The sequence below is a fragment of the Phycodurus eques genome, chromosome 13 (genome assembly GCF_024500275.1).
Source record: "Phycodurus eques isolate BA_2022a chromosome 13, UOR_Pequ_1.1, whole genome shotgun sequence".
Classification (NCBI taxonomy): domain Eukaryota; kingdom Metazoa; phylum Chordata; class Actinopteri; order Syngnathiformes; family Syngnathidae; genus Phycodurus; species Phycodurus eques.
This window is the reverse complement of record NC_084537.1, coordinates 2,473,066-2,490,999: the sequence shown is the minus strand read 5'-3', so window position 1 is coordinate 2,490,999 and position 17,934 is coordinate 2,473,066. Positions and strand designations below refer to the sequence as shown.

Genomic DNA, 17,934 nt, shown 5'->3' with positions numbered 1-17,934 from the left:
TATCAGGTATCGCCGCTGGTCTCCAAAATACAGACGAGTGTCTTTTTTGAGCTGGCGTCAAAGAATCTGAGAAGGCTTTTCTAGCAGAATGCTCCCCAAAGTCTTTGAAGTTTTCCATTGTATCCCACTTGTGCTCCCAATCCTCTGCATTTAGGATTAGGTTTCGCTTCCTTCTCCCATTACACATTTACAGTAGTCAAATACAATATACAAATACAAACTGAGTTTGAACTATATATAGTAGCCAATTATAGTAGCTGTGAGACTGGGCTTTTATGGACACTGGTATAACAAGATCAAGGTGTTTTTTTAAATGAAATTGACACTTATATGAAGTCCATGTCCAAGAAGCAAATGCCTTTTATTGTGTTCTCATCATTAGTCTGCAATGGCCAAGTTTTTCAGAATGTCTTTGTAGCTTAACTCCAGCCTAGAGAGGGAATTCAATCTTCCTACTGTTTCCCTGTCCAATGCCTTTAGCCCTGTCAATCTTATGAAAAAACTGAAAACGGATTAATATGTCTTTGGCACAAAACATACGGGTTTATGAAAATGTATTAATACAGCTTTGGCACTAAATGAGTTCCTAGTTATCGTACAAAAAAAGTGGATAACACTTTGGGCTACTCTGTGTGTGTTGTTAGATGGGTTATAATTTACCGTAACATCGGTGCTAATCTTATTAGCATGTTCAACTTGTTCCCTCTGCTGGTCACTAATTAGCTTTATCGTTGATTGACTGCATATCAATACACGAACATTGACTATTGTGGACACGTACATTGTAATGACGCTGCTCAAACGATATATTGTGCAGCCCGACAACATCATCAGCTTCAAATAACATTCAAGTATGGCGATATTTATACAGTAAAACTGCTAATAAATTGATTGATTGATTGTAGTTTATTTCAAACATGCAGGACACAAGTAAAGAATAGAAAATAAAATAAACTCAACAATTAAATATCCCATACTGGAACACCATGTACTGCTAGTCCAAAAATGAGTTGGAAAAAGTTAAGCTTCTTAAATTAACTGTTTCAAAGGTTATGTTTGAGGTACACTGGTGTTTCAGCTTCTTCTGAAGGCCTGGCTGCAATGTCCCAGTCTGAACATTAGGGGCAGCATGTAAAAGAAGTATGTAGATACCGGTAATAGATGTAGAAAGAGACGAGGAAAAATATAGTGGTGGATTGATACTGTTAACAAGTGGATAGATGGATGTCATGTTGGCTCTGTGTGCTGAGCTTTAAATTAAGTGAATAAAAAAGAAATACAGGAAAGCTTCTTTGGAATACACACCAACCAAAGCAGAGCATCCGAAACAGGTGGCCCAGACAGCGACAGTCGGTTCTTTGCATGTAACGCCACAAGGGCCGAACAAATATGACAGTTGTGTATTCGTAGCCACGCAGAAAAAAAACAGCAGAGTATGAGAATGAAAAAACATTATTTTTTCAAAAGAAACACAAACAATACCATTTACAGTCCCCTCCAAAAGTATTGGAACAGCAAGGTCAATTAGTTTGTTTTTGTTGTATCGTGAAGACATTTGGGTTTCAAATGTCTCCTCCTTGAGCCGTCACCTTATCGTAGTGGAGGGGTTTGTGTGTCCCAATGATCCTAAAAGCTAAGTTGTCTGGGGCTTTATGCCCCTGGCAGGGTCACCCATGACAAACAGGTCCTAGGTGAGGGACCAGACAAAGCACGGCTCAAAGACCCCTTATGACGATGAAAAACAATGGACTTGGTTTTTCCTTGACTGGACGCGGGTCACCGGGGCCACCCTCTGGAGCCAGGCCTGGTGGTGGGGCTCGAAGGCGAGGGCCTGGTGGCCGGGCCTGCACCCATGGGGCCCGGGGCGGGCACAGCCCGAAAAGGTAACGTGGGTCCCCCTTCCCTCGGGCTCACCACCTGTGGGAGGGGCCATAGGGGTCGGGTGCAATGTGAGCTGGGCGGTGGCCGAAGGCGGGAACCTTGGCGATCCGATCCCCGGCTACAGAAGCTGGCTCTAGAGACGTGGAATGTCACCTCTCTGGCAGGGAAGGAGCCCGAGCTGTTGTGTGAGGTCGAGAAGTTCCGACTAGACCTAGTCGGACTCTGCTCCACACACAGCTTGGGCTCTGGTATCAGTCCTCTCGCTCTGCGCCTGTACGTTGGGGTTCACCCCGGTGGACGAGAGGGTAGCCTCCCTCTGCCTTCGGGTGGGGGGGCGGGTTCTGACTGTTGTTTGTGTCTATGCACCAAACAGCAGTTTGGAGTTCCCACCCTTTTTGGAATCCTTGGAGGGGGGTGCTGGAGAGCGCTCCCGCTGGGGACTCCATCGTTCTGCTGGGGGACTTCAATGCTCACATGGGCAATGACAGTGAGACCTGGAAGGGCGTGATTGGGAGGAACGGCCCACCCGATCAGAACCCGAGCTGTGTTCTGTTATTGGACTTCTGTGCTCATCACGGATTGTCCATAACGAACACCATGTTCAAGCATAAGGGTGTCCACACGTGCACTTCACACCAGGACACCCGAGGTCGCAGTTCGATGATCGACTTTGTGGTCATGTCATCGGACTTGCGGCCGCATGTCTTGGACACTCGGGTGAAGAGAGGGGCGGAGCTGTCAACTGATCACCACCTGGTGGTGAGTTGGCTCCGATGGTGGGGGAAGATACCGGTCCGACGTGGCAGGCCCAAATGTATTGTGAGGGTCTGCTGGGAAGGTCTGGCGGACTCCCCTGTCAGAAGGAGTTTCAACTCCCACCTCCGACAGAACTTTGCTCATGTTCCGGGGGAGGCGGGGGACATCGAGTCCGAGTGGACCATGTTAAGCCCCTCCATTGCTGAGGCGGCCGACCGGAGCTGTGGCCGTAAGGTGGTCGGTGCCTGTCGTGGCGGCAATCCCCGAACCGGTTGGTGGACACCAACGGTGAGGGATGCCGTCAAGCTGAAGAAGGAGTCCTATCGGGCTTTTTTGACCAGTGGGACTCCTGAGGCAGCTGATGGGTACCGGCTGGCCAAGCGGAATGCAGCTTTGGTGGTCGCTGAAGCAAAAACTCTGGTATGGGAGGAGTTCGGTGAGGCCATGGAGAAAGACTTCCGGACGGCTTCGAGGAAATTCTGGTTCACCATCCTTCGTCTCAGGAGAGGAAAGCAGTGCACCACCAAAACTGTGTATAGTGGGTGTGTTGCGCTGCTGACTTCGACTCGGGATGTTGTGAGTCGGTGGGGAGAATACTTCGAAGATCAATTCCACTGACACGCCTTCCCATGAGGAAGCAGAGTGTGGGTTCTCTGAGCCGGGCTCTCCTATCTCTGGGTTTGAGGTCACCGAGGTGGTTAAAAGGCTCCTCGGTGGCAAGGCCCCAGGGGTGGATGAGATTCGCCCGGAGTTCCTAAAGGCTCTGGATGTTGTGGGGCTGTCCTGGTTGACACACCTCTGCAACATTGCATGGACATCGGGGACAGTGCCTCTGGATTGGCAGACTATGGTGGTGGTCCCCCTTTTTAAGAAGGGGGAATGGAGGGTGTGTTCCAATTACAGGGGGATCACACTCCTCAGCCTCCCTGGTAAGGTCTATTCAGGGGTGCTGGAGAGGAGGGTCCATCGCGAAGTCGAATCACAGATTCAGGAGGAGCAGTATGGTTTTCGTCCTGGCCATGGAACAGTGGACCAGCTCCACATCCTTGGCAGGGTCCTCGAGGGTGCATGGGAGTTCGCCCAACCAGTCTACATGTGTTTTGTGGACTTGGAGAACCCTGTCCCTCGAGGGGTCCTGTGGGGGTGCTTCGGGAGTACGGGGTATCGAACCCCCTGATACGGGCTGTTCGGTCCCTGTACGACCGGAGTCAAATCCGGCAGTAAGTCGGACTCGTTTCCGGTGAGGGTTGGACTCCGCCATGGCTGCTCTTTGTCACCGATTCTGTTCATAACTTTTATGGACAGAATTTCAAGGCGCATCCGAGGCGTAGAGGGGGTCCGGTTTGGTGGGCTCAGTATTGCATCGCTGCTTTTTGCAGATGATGTGGCTCTGTTGGCTTCATCAATCCGTGACATCCATCTCTCACTGGAGCATTTCGCGGCTGGGATGAGAATCAGCACGTCCAAATCTGAATGCACGGTCCTAAGTCGGAAAAGGGTGGCGTGCCCTCTCCGCGTCGGGGATGAGATCCTGCCCCAAGTGGAAGAGTTCAAGTATCGTGGGGTCTTTTTCACAAGTGAAGAATGGAACGAGAGATCGACAGGCAGATCGGTGCAGCGTCTGCAGTGATGCAGACTTTGTATCGGTCCATTGTGGTAAAGAAGGAGCTCAGCCGAAAGGCGAAGCTCTCAATTTACCGGTCAATCTCACCTATGGTCACGAGCTGTGGATCGTGACCGTAAGAACAAGATCCCGGATATAAGCGGCCGAAATGAGTTTCCTCGGCAGGGAGTCCGGGCTCTCCCTTAGAGATAGGGTGAGAAGCTCGGCCATCCGGGAGGATCTCAGACTCGCTCCTCCTCCACATCGAGAGGAGCCAGATGAGGTGGCTGGGGCATCCGATTCAGATGCCTCCCTGGTGAGGTGTTCCTGGGAATGCCTCGGGATTCCCCCGGAAGAGCTGGATAAAGTGGCTGGGGAGAGGGAAGTCTGGGCGTCCCTGCTAAAGCTACTGCCCCCGTGACCCGACATCAAATAAGCGGTAGAAAATGGATGGATTTGGGTTTCAGATCAAAAGGTGAATATGAGACAAAAGAATTACAGCTTTTATTTCATGGTATTTACATCTAGATGTGTTCAACAACTCAGGACAGAGCACCATTTGTTAAAGGCCACCCATTTTTCAATCTGAATCAGAATCATCTTTATTTGCATAAGTATTCAGTATATGTATTTGCATTAAGTATGTCAAAAACACATTTGTCTCCGGCAATTGGAGCCGCTCTCGTACGACAACAGACAGTCAATTGACAGAGAATACTTTTGAAACAAAGAGATTGAAAAAACAGTCACTGAGCAATAAAAGGTTGCGAGTAATCTGGTAATGCCGGTACAATTTTTTTTGTTTTGTTTTGGTTTTTTTGACAATTGTGCAAAAAGATGCAGAGTCCTCGAGCAATTAGAGCAGTGAGGCCGGCATGGTGAATGACTGGTTAGCACATCTGTCTCACAGTTCTGGGGACTAGGGTTCAAATCCCGGCCCCGCCTGTGTGGAGTTTGCATGTTCTCCCTGTGCCTGGGTGGGTTTTCTCCGGGCACTCCGCTTTCCTCCCACATCCCAAGAACACGCATGATACGTTGATTGAGAACTCTAAATTGCCCGGAGGTGTGAATGGTTGTTTGTTTCTACGTTCAGGGTCTACCCCACTCCCGCCCAAAGATAGCTGGGATAGGCTCCAGCAGCCCGCAACTCTCGTGAGGATAAGCGGTAAAGAAAATGGATGCATGAATGACAGAGCAATAGTCCGTTGCAATGACCATTCTCCAAAGGGCGCCGAGACTTCAAGAAATGTATGCAGTATAAAGTGACTAATAGTGCGATAATCTGAGGCAATGTCGATTCTGCAAATGTTGTAGATACTTCTCAGTCGATCGTGCAAATGGTGCAGATGCTACTCAGGCACATGAGTTGCCAGTATTGATCAACAACAGATATGTAAAAAAAGTGCAGCGTGACGAGACTACTACAGTGAGTGCAAGAGTAATGTATAATTGGCCCGAAAGAAATGTGACAACAAACTCAAGACAAAAAATTGCCAGCATTTTGCTATGGAATTGTATGTTAACTGTTTAAGAAGTTAATGCCAAGAGGGAAGAAGCTGTTGGAATGTCTGCTAGTTTTAGTTTGCATTGTTCGGTAGCGCCCATCTGAGGGGAAGAGCTGGTGACCAGGATGTGCTAGGTCCAAGAGGATTTTGCAAGCTCTTGTCTTAGATCTGGCAGCGTGCAAGTCCTCAAGGGTGGGGAGGGGGGTACCGACAATCTTTTCAGCAGTTTTGATTGTCCATTGCAGTCTGATTTTGTCCTTTTTTGTAGCAGCACCAAACCAGACTGTGATGGAAGAACACAGGACTGATTCAATGACCGCTGTGTAGAACTGCCTCAAGAGCTCCTGTGGCAGGCTGTGCTTCCTCAGAAGCCGCTGGAGGTACATCCTCTGCTGGGCCTTTTTGAGGATGGACTTAATGTTTGTCTCCCACTTCAGGTCCTGACAGACTGTAATTACCAGGAACTTGAAGGTCTCGATGGTTGACACAGGGCAGTTGGACAGCGTGAGGGACAGCTGTGGCGAAGGATGCCTCCTGAAGTCCACAATCATCTCTACAGTCTTGAGCGAGTTAAGCTCCAGGTTCTGTCGGCCGCACCACAGTCCTGTCCATACGCAGACTCATCACCGTCTTTGATGAGGCCGATGACTGTGGTGTCATCTGCAAACTTCAGGAATTTGACAGCCGGGTGCGTTGAGGTGCAGTCGTTCGTGTATAGAGAGAAGAGCAGCGAAGAGAGGACACAACCCTGGAAAAAAACCCACCCTGCTGGTCGTGCGTGTAGATGAGGTGGTGTTCCCCAGCGTCACCTGCTGTGTCCTGCCTGTCAGGAAGCTGTAAATCCACTGGCAGCTGGCCGATAAGATGCTGAGCTGGAGAAGCTAGGAGGAGAGGAGTTCAGGGGTGATGGTCTTGAACGCAGAGCTGAAGTCCAGGATCCTCGCGTAGAATGGCTTACATTTCAAAAACAGCGACTCTAAATGCGGGCTGCAGTTTGTGCTGAGCTCCGTAACGTCCGTACACCATTTATCGTTGATATAGAAGCATATCCCGCCGCCTTTTGTTTTCCCCGATAACTCCATGAAGCGGTCTGCCCGGTGAAGTTGGAAGCCCGGAAGCATAACGCCGCCATCCGGGACAGCCTCGCAAAGCCAAGTCTCCGTAAAGCACATGGCGGCTGAACATCCGAAGTCTTTGTCAGAAGGTGAAGCTTGTACATTTTGTTGGGTAGGGAGCGTAGATTCGCGAGCTGAATCGATAGAAACGCCAATCTGTATCCACTCTTGCAGAGCTTCACTTGGATGCTGGCTCGCTTCCCTCTGTGGCGTCACCTCCGTCTCCATGCGCCATAGATCGCAGTCGATGGACTAAGTTAATTTAATAGTGTCTGTTCCAATCCTGAGGCACGGTGGGCGACTGGTTAACACATCTGCCTCACAGTTCTGGGGACCGGGGTTCAATCCCTGGGCCCGCTGTGTGGCGTTTGCATGTTCTCCCCGTGCCTGCGTGGGTTTTCTCCAGGCAGTCCGGTTTCCTCCCACATCCCAAAAACATGCATGGTAGGTTGATTGAAGAATCTAAACTGTCCGTAGGTGTGAATGTGAGTGCGAATGGTTGTTTGTTTATATGTGCCCTGCGATTGGCTGGCGACCAGTTCAGGGTGTGACCCGCCTCCCGCCCAAAAATAGCTGGGATAGGCTCCAGCACGCCCGCGACCCGTGAAGATAAGCGGTAAAGAAAATGGATGGATGGATGTTCCAATACGTTTGCTCACTTGAAAAGTGGGTGGCTTCAAACAAAAGGTGCTCTGTCCTGAGTTGTTTAACACCGCTAGATGTAAATACCATAAAATAAAAGCTGGGATTCTGAACTTTTGTCTCATATTCATCTTTTGATCTCAAACCCAAATGTCTGCAGTGTACAACAAAAACAAAGGAATTGCCGTTCCAATACTTTTGGAGTGGACCGTACATTGTTGTGTACAGTCCACTCCAGGCACCTCCGGCAGTGAGGGCCCCACTCGGCGCAAACATATGACTAAGCGGAGGAAAATAAATTACAGGTTTCCCTCAGTCGCTGCGAGGGATTTGTCACGATATAAATCACATGTGTCAAACTGGTGGCCTGGGGGCCAAATCCGGCCCGCCACATAATTTTATGTGGCCCGCGAAAGCAAATCAAAATTGCTCATTGTGTTTTGGTGTAATACCATCGAGATATTTGCAATTACCCCCTTTGAAAATAAATGTAATAGTTGAAAAACATATTTTTGCCGGCTTCTGATTTCAAATCTGGTTATTCATCAATGTGTTGTGTATACTGTATGTAATAACAGCATATGAGGTAATCTTTCATTTATATGGGTTAAGTCGTAGTGGCCCTCTACAACTACAATGTGGCCCATGACAAAAATGAGTTTGACACCCCTGATATAAATGATAGATGATTATAACTTACGATGGACGTTTATATATCGCACTATATTATATCGCACAGCTCTACGTCGGTGTTACGTGGTAGTAAAAGATTACCGCCGTCGGGCAATCTGTAAGCGTAGATGAGCGTTATGGGCCAGATGTGTCCCGCACCGTCAGCACGAGCCAACCGTTAGCCAGGCCGTCGGTGAGCAGTTAACTGAATCAAAATGTACAATATGATGTTTTATCTTCATGGGGCACTATACTTTGTACTAAAGCGAGAGAGCAGAACGGGAATAGTGCTTCAGTCCACAGCAGAAGGCGCATGGGGGAAGATTTGACAGGGAATACCCTCACTTTAGGGTTGGGCCACCCAGGGTGCGTACCTGGCTTGGGGGTCCGTAAATGATAGCTTTCAGTGCATGGGAGAGCAAACACAGCCGGAAAAGCGCAGCGCTGGATGACTTTTCAGACCCATACACACGGGAGAATATTGCCCTTTGTGCACACGTTGTTTTTATGTTATGGTGAGTCAAATCCATGTCAGGGCTCGAGATTGCAACCAAAATGGTTGCATATGTGACACATTTTTCAGTGTGCATGAATAAAAAAATAATTTGGTCGCACTTTCGCGAGTGGATGTTTTAATGCTCCCGCTCACTACATAAGACATGGTGGTTGAAAGTCTTTTCACTTACTTTTTCACTGTTTTAGTCAATCTCCTCCACATGCACGGTCTCCTTTCCGAAAATAGAGTGCCATCTCGTTATTATGAACGGCCTACGGGCACGCACACACGTGTGCATTCGGCCCCCTTGCCACGGCGAGAGTGAGCCTCTCGTGGCGGAGCGGTCGCTAAATGGAGAAAGTTAGTGCTCGCGGAGCGGTCCCCTCCATTGTCTGGTAAGGAGGTGCCGCCGACAAGGGCGCAGATAGTATTGGTACCCACTCAGATTCATAATGACATATATCCGTCCCCTCTACTTTTTTTAATCACGAATCTTACATGGAACTCATGCTATCTGCTTGTCACATAAAACACTACCTGTATAATTCCATGTTTTGTTGTACATTTGTAAGGCTGAGAACCGCTGGGAGCACACAACTCTGGCCTTATGTGCCACGAGCTTTATAAATTCCAATTCACAGTGGAAATTGGACACACCATCAGCGCATCACGGCATGTCTCACTACGCACACTGTAAAACATGGTGTTTGCTCAACTTAAAACAAAGTAACAATTTACACTGCACTCAGATATTTCTAACATTACTTAGCTAGAATAGTCTTGTGGCATGTATTCAACACTAGCTGAATTGGAATACCTTCAAAATATCAGTGGAAGTAGTTACATCTTGTGAAACTTTGAACCAACACCAGCATTTTTACAGCGTGCGGCTAGTGGCTAAGGTTCTTAAAAATATGTAGTCAGCTGTGCCTGTTGTATTGTTCAGGGGGAAAAAAATTATTACAGTGTTTTTTTTCAGATGTAAAAACTTTATGCTGCATGCACTATATGGAAATCTTAATATCACTATGTATATTATTTAAAATGTGAATTTCATGTACAGTTTACAGAATTAATATATATGTTGTTGTTGATTAAACTACAGTTCATACACAAATGTAAAAATAAAACATATTTTGCAATTGGCATGAGGTAATTAGCATTCCAGACAAGTTTCATCATGTATGACTAGTGTTGATTACGTTGGCATTTTGTAATTCATTAATGTTGTAGCCATGACTTCAAATACAAATAAAGAACCGTTGTGGTTAAAATGTAGTTTTGTGCCGTCTATATGAAGCCAAGCCACTTAGCCAGGCTGGAGAGCGCTTCACGACCTCATTTGAGTGTAAACGCACCCGATTGGACGTGTAATCCATGTGATCATGTGTGCAAATCTAAACAAATACACTGATTGAGTGACTGGCCCGCGTGACCGCAGCGTTGATAGGACAGGATTCTTGCTTTCCTCTCTTCGCCCCACCTGTACTTCCACCTTCCTGCAATAACGTGAACTTTCCCACAATACCACAATAATTACCATACCATGAGATTAATACCGTAATAAAACCGAACCGTAACATATAGCAAACATTTGAACAGAGCAAGCTCAAGTTTGCCACGGGCAAGCAAACATTTTAGGGCACTTGCCCTTCGTTCACTTCGAGCCCTGTATTAATACATAACACCCATCCATTTTCTGTACCGCTTATCCGCACTTGGGTCGCGGGCGTGCTGTAGCCTATCCCAGCTATCTTCGGGCGAGAGGCGGGGTACAACCTAAACTGGTCGCCAGCCGATCGCAGGGCACAAAAAAAATTCAGACCTAGGGGCACTCACATTCAGACCTATGGGCACTTAAGAGTCTTCAATCAACCTACCACGGATGTTTTTGGGATGTGGGAGGAAACCGGATTACCCGGAGAAAACCCACGCAGGCACGTTGAAAACATGCAAACTCCACAGAGGTGGGGCCGGGATTTGAACCCCTGTCCTCAGAACTGTGAGGCAGATGTGCTAACCAGTCGTCCACCGTACCTTCATCCAGAACATTTTATTTAAAAAAAGAAAAAATATATTCTTACCAATTAAAGGTTATTCCTTATTTTGGTTTTCGTGCCATCCGCAAACTTGGAATGTGCTGGGACTTTGGCCCGACAAGCTTACCGTCGCCATATGTGACATTCGCTGTATCGTCACCAAATGGTCACGTGGTGTCTCTGTTGGCAGAAAGCCTATGGAAGTCAATACCCAAGCATGTCCATCCATCCATCCATCCATCCATTTTATACCGCTTATCCGAGGTCAGGTCGCGGGGGCAGTAGCTGGAGCAGGGATGCCCAGACTTCCCTCTCCCCAGCCACTTCATCCATCTCTTCCGGGGGGATCCCGAGGCGTTCCCAGGCCAGCCGAAGGATGTAATCTCTCCAGCATGTCCTGGGTCGTCCCCGGGGTCTCCTCCTGGTGGGACATGCCTGTATCCGAGATCGCGTTCTTTCCGTCACGACCCACAGCTCGTGACCATAGGTGAGGGTAGGAACATAGATCGACCGGTAAATTGAGAGCTTAGCCTTTCGGCTTAGCTCCTTCTTTACCACAATGGACGATACAAAGTCTGCATCACTGCAGACGCTGCACCGATCTGTCGATCTCCCGTTCCATTCTTCCATCACTCGTGAACAAGACCCGAAGATACTTGAACTCCTCCACTTGGGATAGGATCTCATCCCCGAACTGGGCACGCCACTCTTTTTTGACTGAGGACCATGGTCTCAGATTTGGAGGTGCTGATTCTCATCCCAGCCGCTTCACACTCAGCTGCGAACCGCTCCAGTGAGAATTGGAGATCACGGCTTGATGAAGCCCACAGAACCACATCATCTGCAAAAAGCAGCGATGCAATTCTGAGGCCACCAAACCAGACTACGCCTCGGCTGCATCTAGAAATTCTGTCCATAAAAGTAATCAGTGACAAAGGGCAGTCTTGGTGGGGTCAAACCCTCACCGGAAACGAGTCCGACTTACTGCCGGCAATGCGGACCAAACTCTGACACCGGTCGTACAGGGACCGAACAGCCCATATCAGGGGGTTTGATACCCCATACTCCGGAAGCACCCTCCACAGGACTCCCCGAGGGACACAGTCAAACGCCTTCTTCAAGTCCACAAACCACATGTAGACTGGTTGGGCGAACTCCCATGCACCCTTGAGGACCCTGCCAAGGGTCTAGAGCTGGTCCACTGTTCCACGACCAGGACGAAAACCACACTGCTCCTCCGGAATCTGAGAGTTGACTTCCAGATGGACCCTCCTCTCCAGCACCCCTGAATAGACCTTACCAGGGAGGCTGAGGAGTGTGATCCCACTTTAGTTGGAACACACCCTCGGGTCCCCTTTCTGAAAAAGGGGGACACCCATCCCAGTCTGTCAATCCACGCGATGTTGCAGAGGCATGTCAACCAGGACAGCCCCACAACATCCAGAGCCTTTAGGAACTCCGGGCGAATCTCATCCACCCCCGGGTCCTTGCCACTAAGGAGCTTATTAACCATCTTGATGACCTCAACCCCAGAGATAGGAGAGCCCGCATCAGAGAACTCAGAGTCTGCTTCCTCATGGGAAGGCGTGTTGGTGGAGTTGAGGAGGTCTTCGAAGTATTCTCCCTACCGACTCACAACGTCCCGAGTCGAGGTCACCAGTGCCCTGTCCCCACTATACACAGAGTTGATGCTGCACTGCTTCCCCCTCCTGAGACGCCGGATGGTGGACCAGAATTTCCTCGAAGCCGTCCGGAAGTCTTTCTCCATAGCCTCAACAAACTCCTCCCATGTCCTCCAACGGGTTCAGGGATTGCCGCCACAACAGGCATTGACCACCTTACGACCACAGCTGCGGTCAGCCACCTCAGCAATGGAGGCACGGAACATGGTTCACTCGGGCTCTATGTCCCCCGCCTCCCCTGGAAAATGTGCAAAGTTCTGTCGGAGGTGGGAGTTGAAACTCCTTCTGACAAGGGATTCCGCCATACGTTCCCAGCAGACCCTCACAATACGTTTGTACCTGCCACATCGGACCGGCATCTTCCCCCACCATCGGAGCCAACTCACCACCAGGTGGTGATCAGTTGACAGCTACGCCCCTCTCTTCACCCGAATGTCCAAGACATGCGGCCGCAAGTCCGATGACACGACCACAAAGTCGATCATCGAACTGCGACCTAGGGTGTCCTGGTGCCAAGTGCACGTGTGGACACCTTTCTTTGTATTCTGATTTATTGAGAATTACAGTCGTTCCGTCCGTCAGAACAAAGTTTTTTAAAGGGAGTGACAGAAAAAAAAGAGAGAGTGGAAAGGTAGCTAAATAATATAGGAAAAGAAGACAACAAAAGACAAAGCACGAGCTGCAAACAAGATGAGGAAAGTAAAGCATTGTATAACTAGCACAATGACAGATTGGATTTGAGTGTTGTATGGGTCAGTAGTGCTACACCCTGTGAGGGAAGGACAGGACAATATAGTACAGGACTGGACAGGGACAGGAGGGGAAGCATGCAGGACAGGGGTCGTTGTACAAGTTAAGTGTGGTGGGAATGGCTATATAAATTATAAACATCTGTAAGACCAGAGTGTAAGTGAGGGAATACCCAATAAATTTGCATAGTTTTAAGATAGTTGTCGCAATGAGTGAGTGGCCCCACACCTAGCAAATAAGTCCCAGGGTTGTGTGTCTGCAGACACATGCAATTGAAGTGACACTGTTTTGCATGTACAATAACTGTCAGAAGTATCCTGTAATTGGTGTGCTGCACCGCGGGGTCTGAGGACCCAACCCCACCCAATCGAGAGGCGGGATAGGGCCCAGGAGTCCACCCAAGAGCGGCCCGGTGGACTGGGACACGTCCCACACTGAGGGATCTAGGGCGCCCTGAAAACTGGCCACACGGAAAAACTGGCCACACGGAGGAGGCCGCAGGGACCCAACGAGGGACCGATAAGGGGGGAGGGCAACCCGGAGAGCAGCCACGGGGCAGGAGAGGGGAGCCCCCCACACCAAGCAGCCATCAAGCCAGATGGGTCTGGCCCCAGGAGCACCGCCATGACCCGAGTGAGAACCCACCTCTCCCCCATTACAATGACTGCCAGGTCCCTGACTGGCAGCCATTGGCCCTACCCTGTGTATAAGTGGCCCCTGAGTGGTGTGGTGCATTCAAACCTGGAGTGACCGTGAGGATGGGGGGTTGGGAGAGCAGGGCTGCCAGGCCCTGGTCTTAGCCAAATATGAACAAAGCGGATACAAAACTGGGTCAAACAGGAGTAGCTGGAGACTAATATGCCAAAACCATTGTGTTTTTTTTTTTTTTTTTTTAAATTATGAAATTTACACTTTTATACGAACACCATGTTAGAAAGTCACTCTATGGAGGTTCAATCCATTGATGGAATCCAAATATTCAAGTTAATTGGGAGGGCTGGCAGTGAAGAACAACTGTGTTCGGCGTTTTAAACTGTGCCCCTCTTTTAACATTGTTCAACTGCATCTCCAAAGATGTCTGCACACCCCCAAATAATAGTGGTATTATTTTTTTATATTCCTCTGAACTCAAATGATAATGACAGTAGTGTATACCGATTTGAAAGGGTTATTTTGAAATATATAAGATCTTCCTAAAGCATCCTAGGTGCAATCTTGGGACAGTTATAGAATTTCACAAAACTGAATGATAACAGAGAAAATAATTCGCCAGGGTCTTAAAAAACGTTCTGTAATGTGTTTAAAAGGATCTGCGGAAAAACGTATGAAGGCACATTTTTATTTTCATGTTATAATTGTGGACATAAATGACTTGCGGGTCGGTCTCGAAAAGCACAACAAATTTATAAAGCACATACTTACATCGTGGTGGTCCTCCACGATGCACACGGGAAGGCATGTATAGACCCGCAGTGGCTGAACAGAACTCATTATAAAACGAAACCATGCAAAATAAACGGGAACTATACTCTCACCAAACGCACCAGCAAGACACAAAATTAGAGTTCAAGTGTTTAACAAAGATATGATGTGAAGTCCAGATACGCAAGAACAGCCCTGCTAACCAACCTACGTAACGGCCATGTTTGAAGGGGCATCGTTCCGATCAAAGGCAATACATGTACATTTAATACAAGTCGTAACTAGCTCATTTCTCAGCCGATTTTCATGGGGTTTACTTTTTTGGCTAAGCCAAAGCGCGTGCTGTCAATACAGAACATTTGGACAAAAATCCAAATAGTTTGCATGTGAAAGGTTATTGCTCGCCCCTTTTGTGATTGTACGGTGTTGTCTGCAACCATATGCTGGACAATGCACCATTGTTATTTTTGTTTTCTAGCCGTCCACACACGGAATGAGCCGAAGACTTTGACCCTACTAGGTTAGAGTCAGCGTAGGCACGCAGCTCAAAAGGGCGTGTCATATTTAATCAATCTTTATATCTATATTGAAGAAAGTACATTCTTCTTCTTTTTCCACTTCTTCTTCTTTCTCCTCTTCTTTCTCCTCTTCTTCTTCTTCTTCCTCCTCCTCTTCTTCTTCTTCTTCTTCTTCTTCGTTCTCCTCTTCTTCTTCTTCATCTTCTTCTTCTACATTGTCTTTTTCTTCTTCTTCTTCTTCTTCTTCTCCTTCGTTATTTAACGGCGGTGTGAAAACCCCAATAGCGCATTACCGCCACCCATTTATCTTTTATGATCACTGCATTGGTTTCCAGGCAAAGTCGTTTATCGATGTTAATAATTTAGAAAACACAGACATACACACTCTCACACACTCACACACACGTATATAATATATATATATATATATATATATATATATATATACTGTGGGGAATTAAAGTATTCCGCCCCCTTAAATTGTTCCACTCGTTTTTTTATATTGCAGCCATTTGCTAAAATAATTTAAGTTCATTTTTGTTCTACATTAATGTACACACAGCACCCCATATTGATAGGGAAAAAACGGAATTGTTGAAATTTTTGCAAATTTATTAAAAAAGAAAAACTGAAATATCATTCAGCCATAAGTATTCAGAGCCTTTGCTCAGTATTTAGTAGAAGCACCCTTGTGAGTATTTTTGAGAATGATGCAATAAGTTTTTCACACCTGGATTTGGGGATCATTTGCCATTCCTCCTTGCAGATCCTCTCCAGTTCTGTCAGGTTTGATGGTGAACGCTGGTGGGCAGCCATTTTCAGGTCTTTCCAGAGATGCTCAATTGGGTTTAAGTCAGGGCTCTGGCTGCACCATTAAAAAACACTCACTGAATTGTTCTGAAGCCACTCCTTCGTTATTTTAGCTGTGTGGTTAGGGTCATTGTCTTGTTGGTGATCAGAAGAAATGGACAGCACCCGAGTTAAATATATGTGTGTCACAGCGAAGGGTCTGAATACTTATGGCTGTGTGATATTTCAGTTTTTCTTTTTTAATAAATCGGCAAAAATTTCAACAATTTCGTTTTTTTTCTGCCAATATGGGGTGCTGTGTGTACATTAATGAGGAAAAAAATTAACTTAAATTATTTTAACAAATGGCGGCAATATAACAAAGAGTGAAAAATTTAAGGGGATCTGAAAACTTTACGTACCCACTGTATATATATATATATATATATATATATATATATATATATATATATATATATAGGCGGCACGGTGGACGACTGGTCAGCACATCTGCTTCACAGTTCTGAGGATTGGTGTTCATTACCCGGCCCGCTTGTGTGGAGTTTGCATGTTCTTCCCGTGATTGCGTGGGTTTTCTCCGGCACTCCGGTTTCCTCCCACATCCCAAAAACATGCATGGTAGGTTAATTGACGCCTCCAAACTGTCTGTAGGTGGAATGTGAATGTGAATGGTTGTTTGTTTATATGTGCCCTGCGATTGGCTGGCGACCAGTTCAGGGTGTACCCCGCCTCATATACACAACTTTTATATATTTCCATCGATTTTCTGTACCGCTTATCCTGACCAGGGTGACGGGCGTGCTGGGATAGGTTCCAGCACGCCCGCTATCCTAGTGAGGATAAGATGAACGGAAGATGAATGACTGAATATAGATATACACAGCTTGTATATATTTCCATCGATTTTCTGTACCTCTTATCCTGACCAGGGTGACGGGCGTGCTGGAGCCGATCCCAGCTATCTTCGGGCGAGAGGCGGGGTACACCCTGAACTGGTCACTAGGCAACCGCGCAGGGCACATACTGTATAAACAAACAACCATTTGCACTCACATTCACAATTTAGAGTCTTCAATTAACCTATGTACCATGCACGTTTTTGAGGAAACCAGAGTACCCAGAGGAAACCCACACAGGCACAGTGATAACATACAAACTCCACACGGGCGAGGCCGGATTTGAACCCGGGTCCTCGGAATTGTGAGGCAGATGTGCCAACCAGTCGTACACCGTGCCGCTCCCCTCCACTCCATTCATTTCTATTGCGACTATGAGCATAAGCACACTTAAAAATAACTCACCAAATTTTGAAGTGATTTTCTTGTGGTTTGTTTTGTTAGAAATGTCAGATATGTGGCTATGATGCAAACAAATCTATCTATCAATCTATCTATCGATCTACAGCGACTGAAATAAATATTTAACACGTCATCATTTTTCTCATTAAATATATTTCCAAAGGTGCTTATGACATGAAAATTTCACCAGATGTTTTTCGAACAACCAAAAATCCAAACATACAAAGAAAGTAGAACAAATAAACTCAGAAATTAAGTTGTGTGTAATAATGTGAAATGGCACAAGGCAAAAGTATTCAACACGCCAACTGGTATTTATTTAATACTTTGTACAAAAGCCTTTGTTTGAAATGACAGCTTCAAGGCACCTCCTGTATGGAGAAACTAGTCGCATTGCTCTGGTGTGATTTTGGCTCATTCCTCCACACAAGCAGTCTTCAAATCTTGAAGATTCCATGGGCTTCTGTTCTGTTCTGGACCTTGAGTTTTGAGTTCTTTTCATGGATTTTTGATTGGATTCAAGTCAGGTGATTGCCTGGACCATTCTAGAAGCTCTATTTTTTTCTTTGAAACCATTTGAGAGTTTCCTTGGCAGTATGTTTTGGATATTTATCCTGCGGAAATGTCCACCCTTGTTTCGTTTTCATCATCCTCGTAGATTTCAGCATATTTTTGTATGTATGAATGCCCATTCATCCTTCCTTCAATAATGTGAAGTTTGCCAGTACCATTTGCTGAAAAGCAG

At 47.0% G+C, this 17,934-nt stretch overlaps 1 protein-coding gene across 3 annotated transcripts in view; it reads right to left on the bottom strand.

Annotated features, from left to right (window-relative positions):
* Positions 1–14,769, bottom strand: part of c13h5orf22 (chromosome 13 C5orf22 homolog) — an 80,348-nt gene extending 65,579 nt beyond the window's left edge. For 2 of the 3 annotated variants that reach the window (XM_061695068.1, XM_061695070.1), the window contains exon 1: positions 14,564–14,769. In XM_061695068.1, the coding sequence (XP_061551052.1) occupies positions 14,564–14,632 (69 nt within the window). In that variant the 5' untranslated portion in view covers positions 14,633–14,769. Of the gene's footprint in view, positions 1–14,559 lie in introns of all 3 variants that reach the window. The other variant, XM_061695069.1, reaches the window with a different exon arrangement.
* Positions 14,770–17,934: the final 3,165 nt, after the last annotated feature.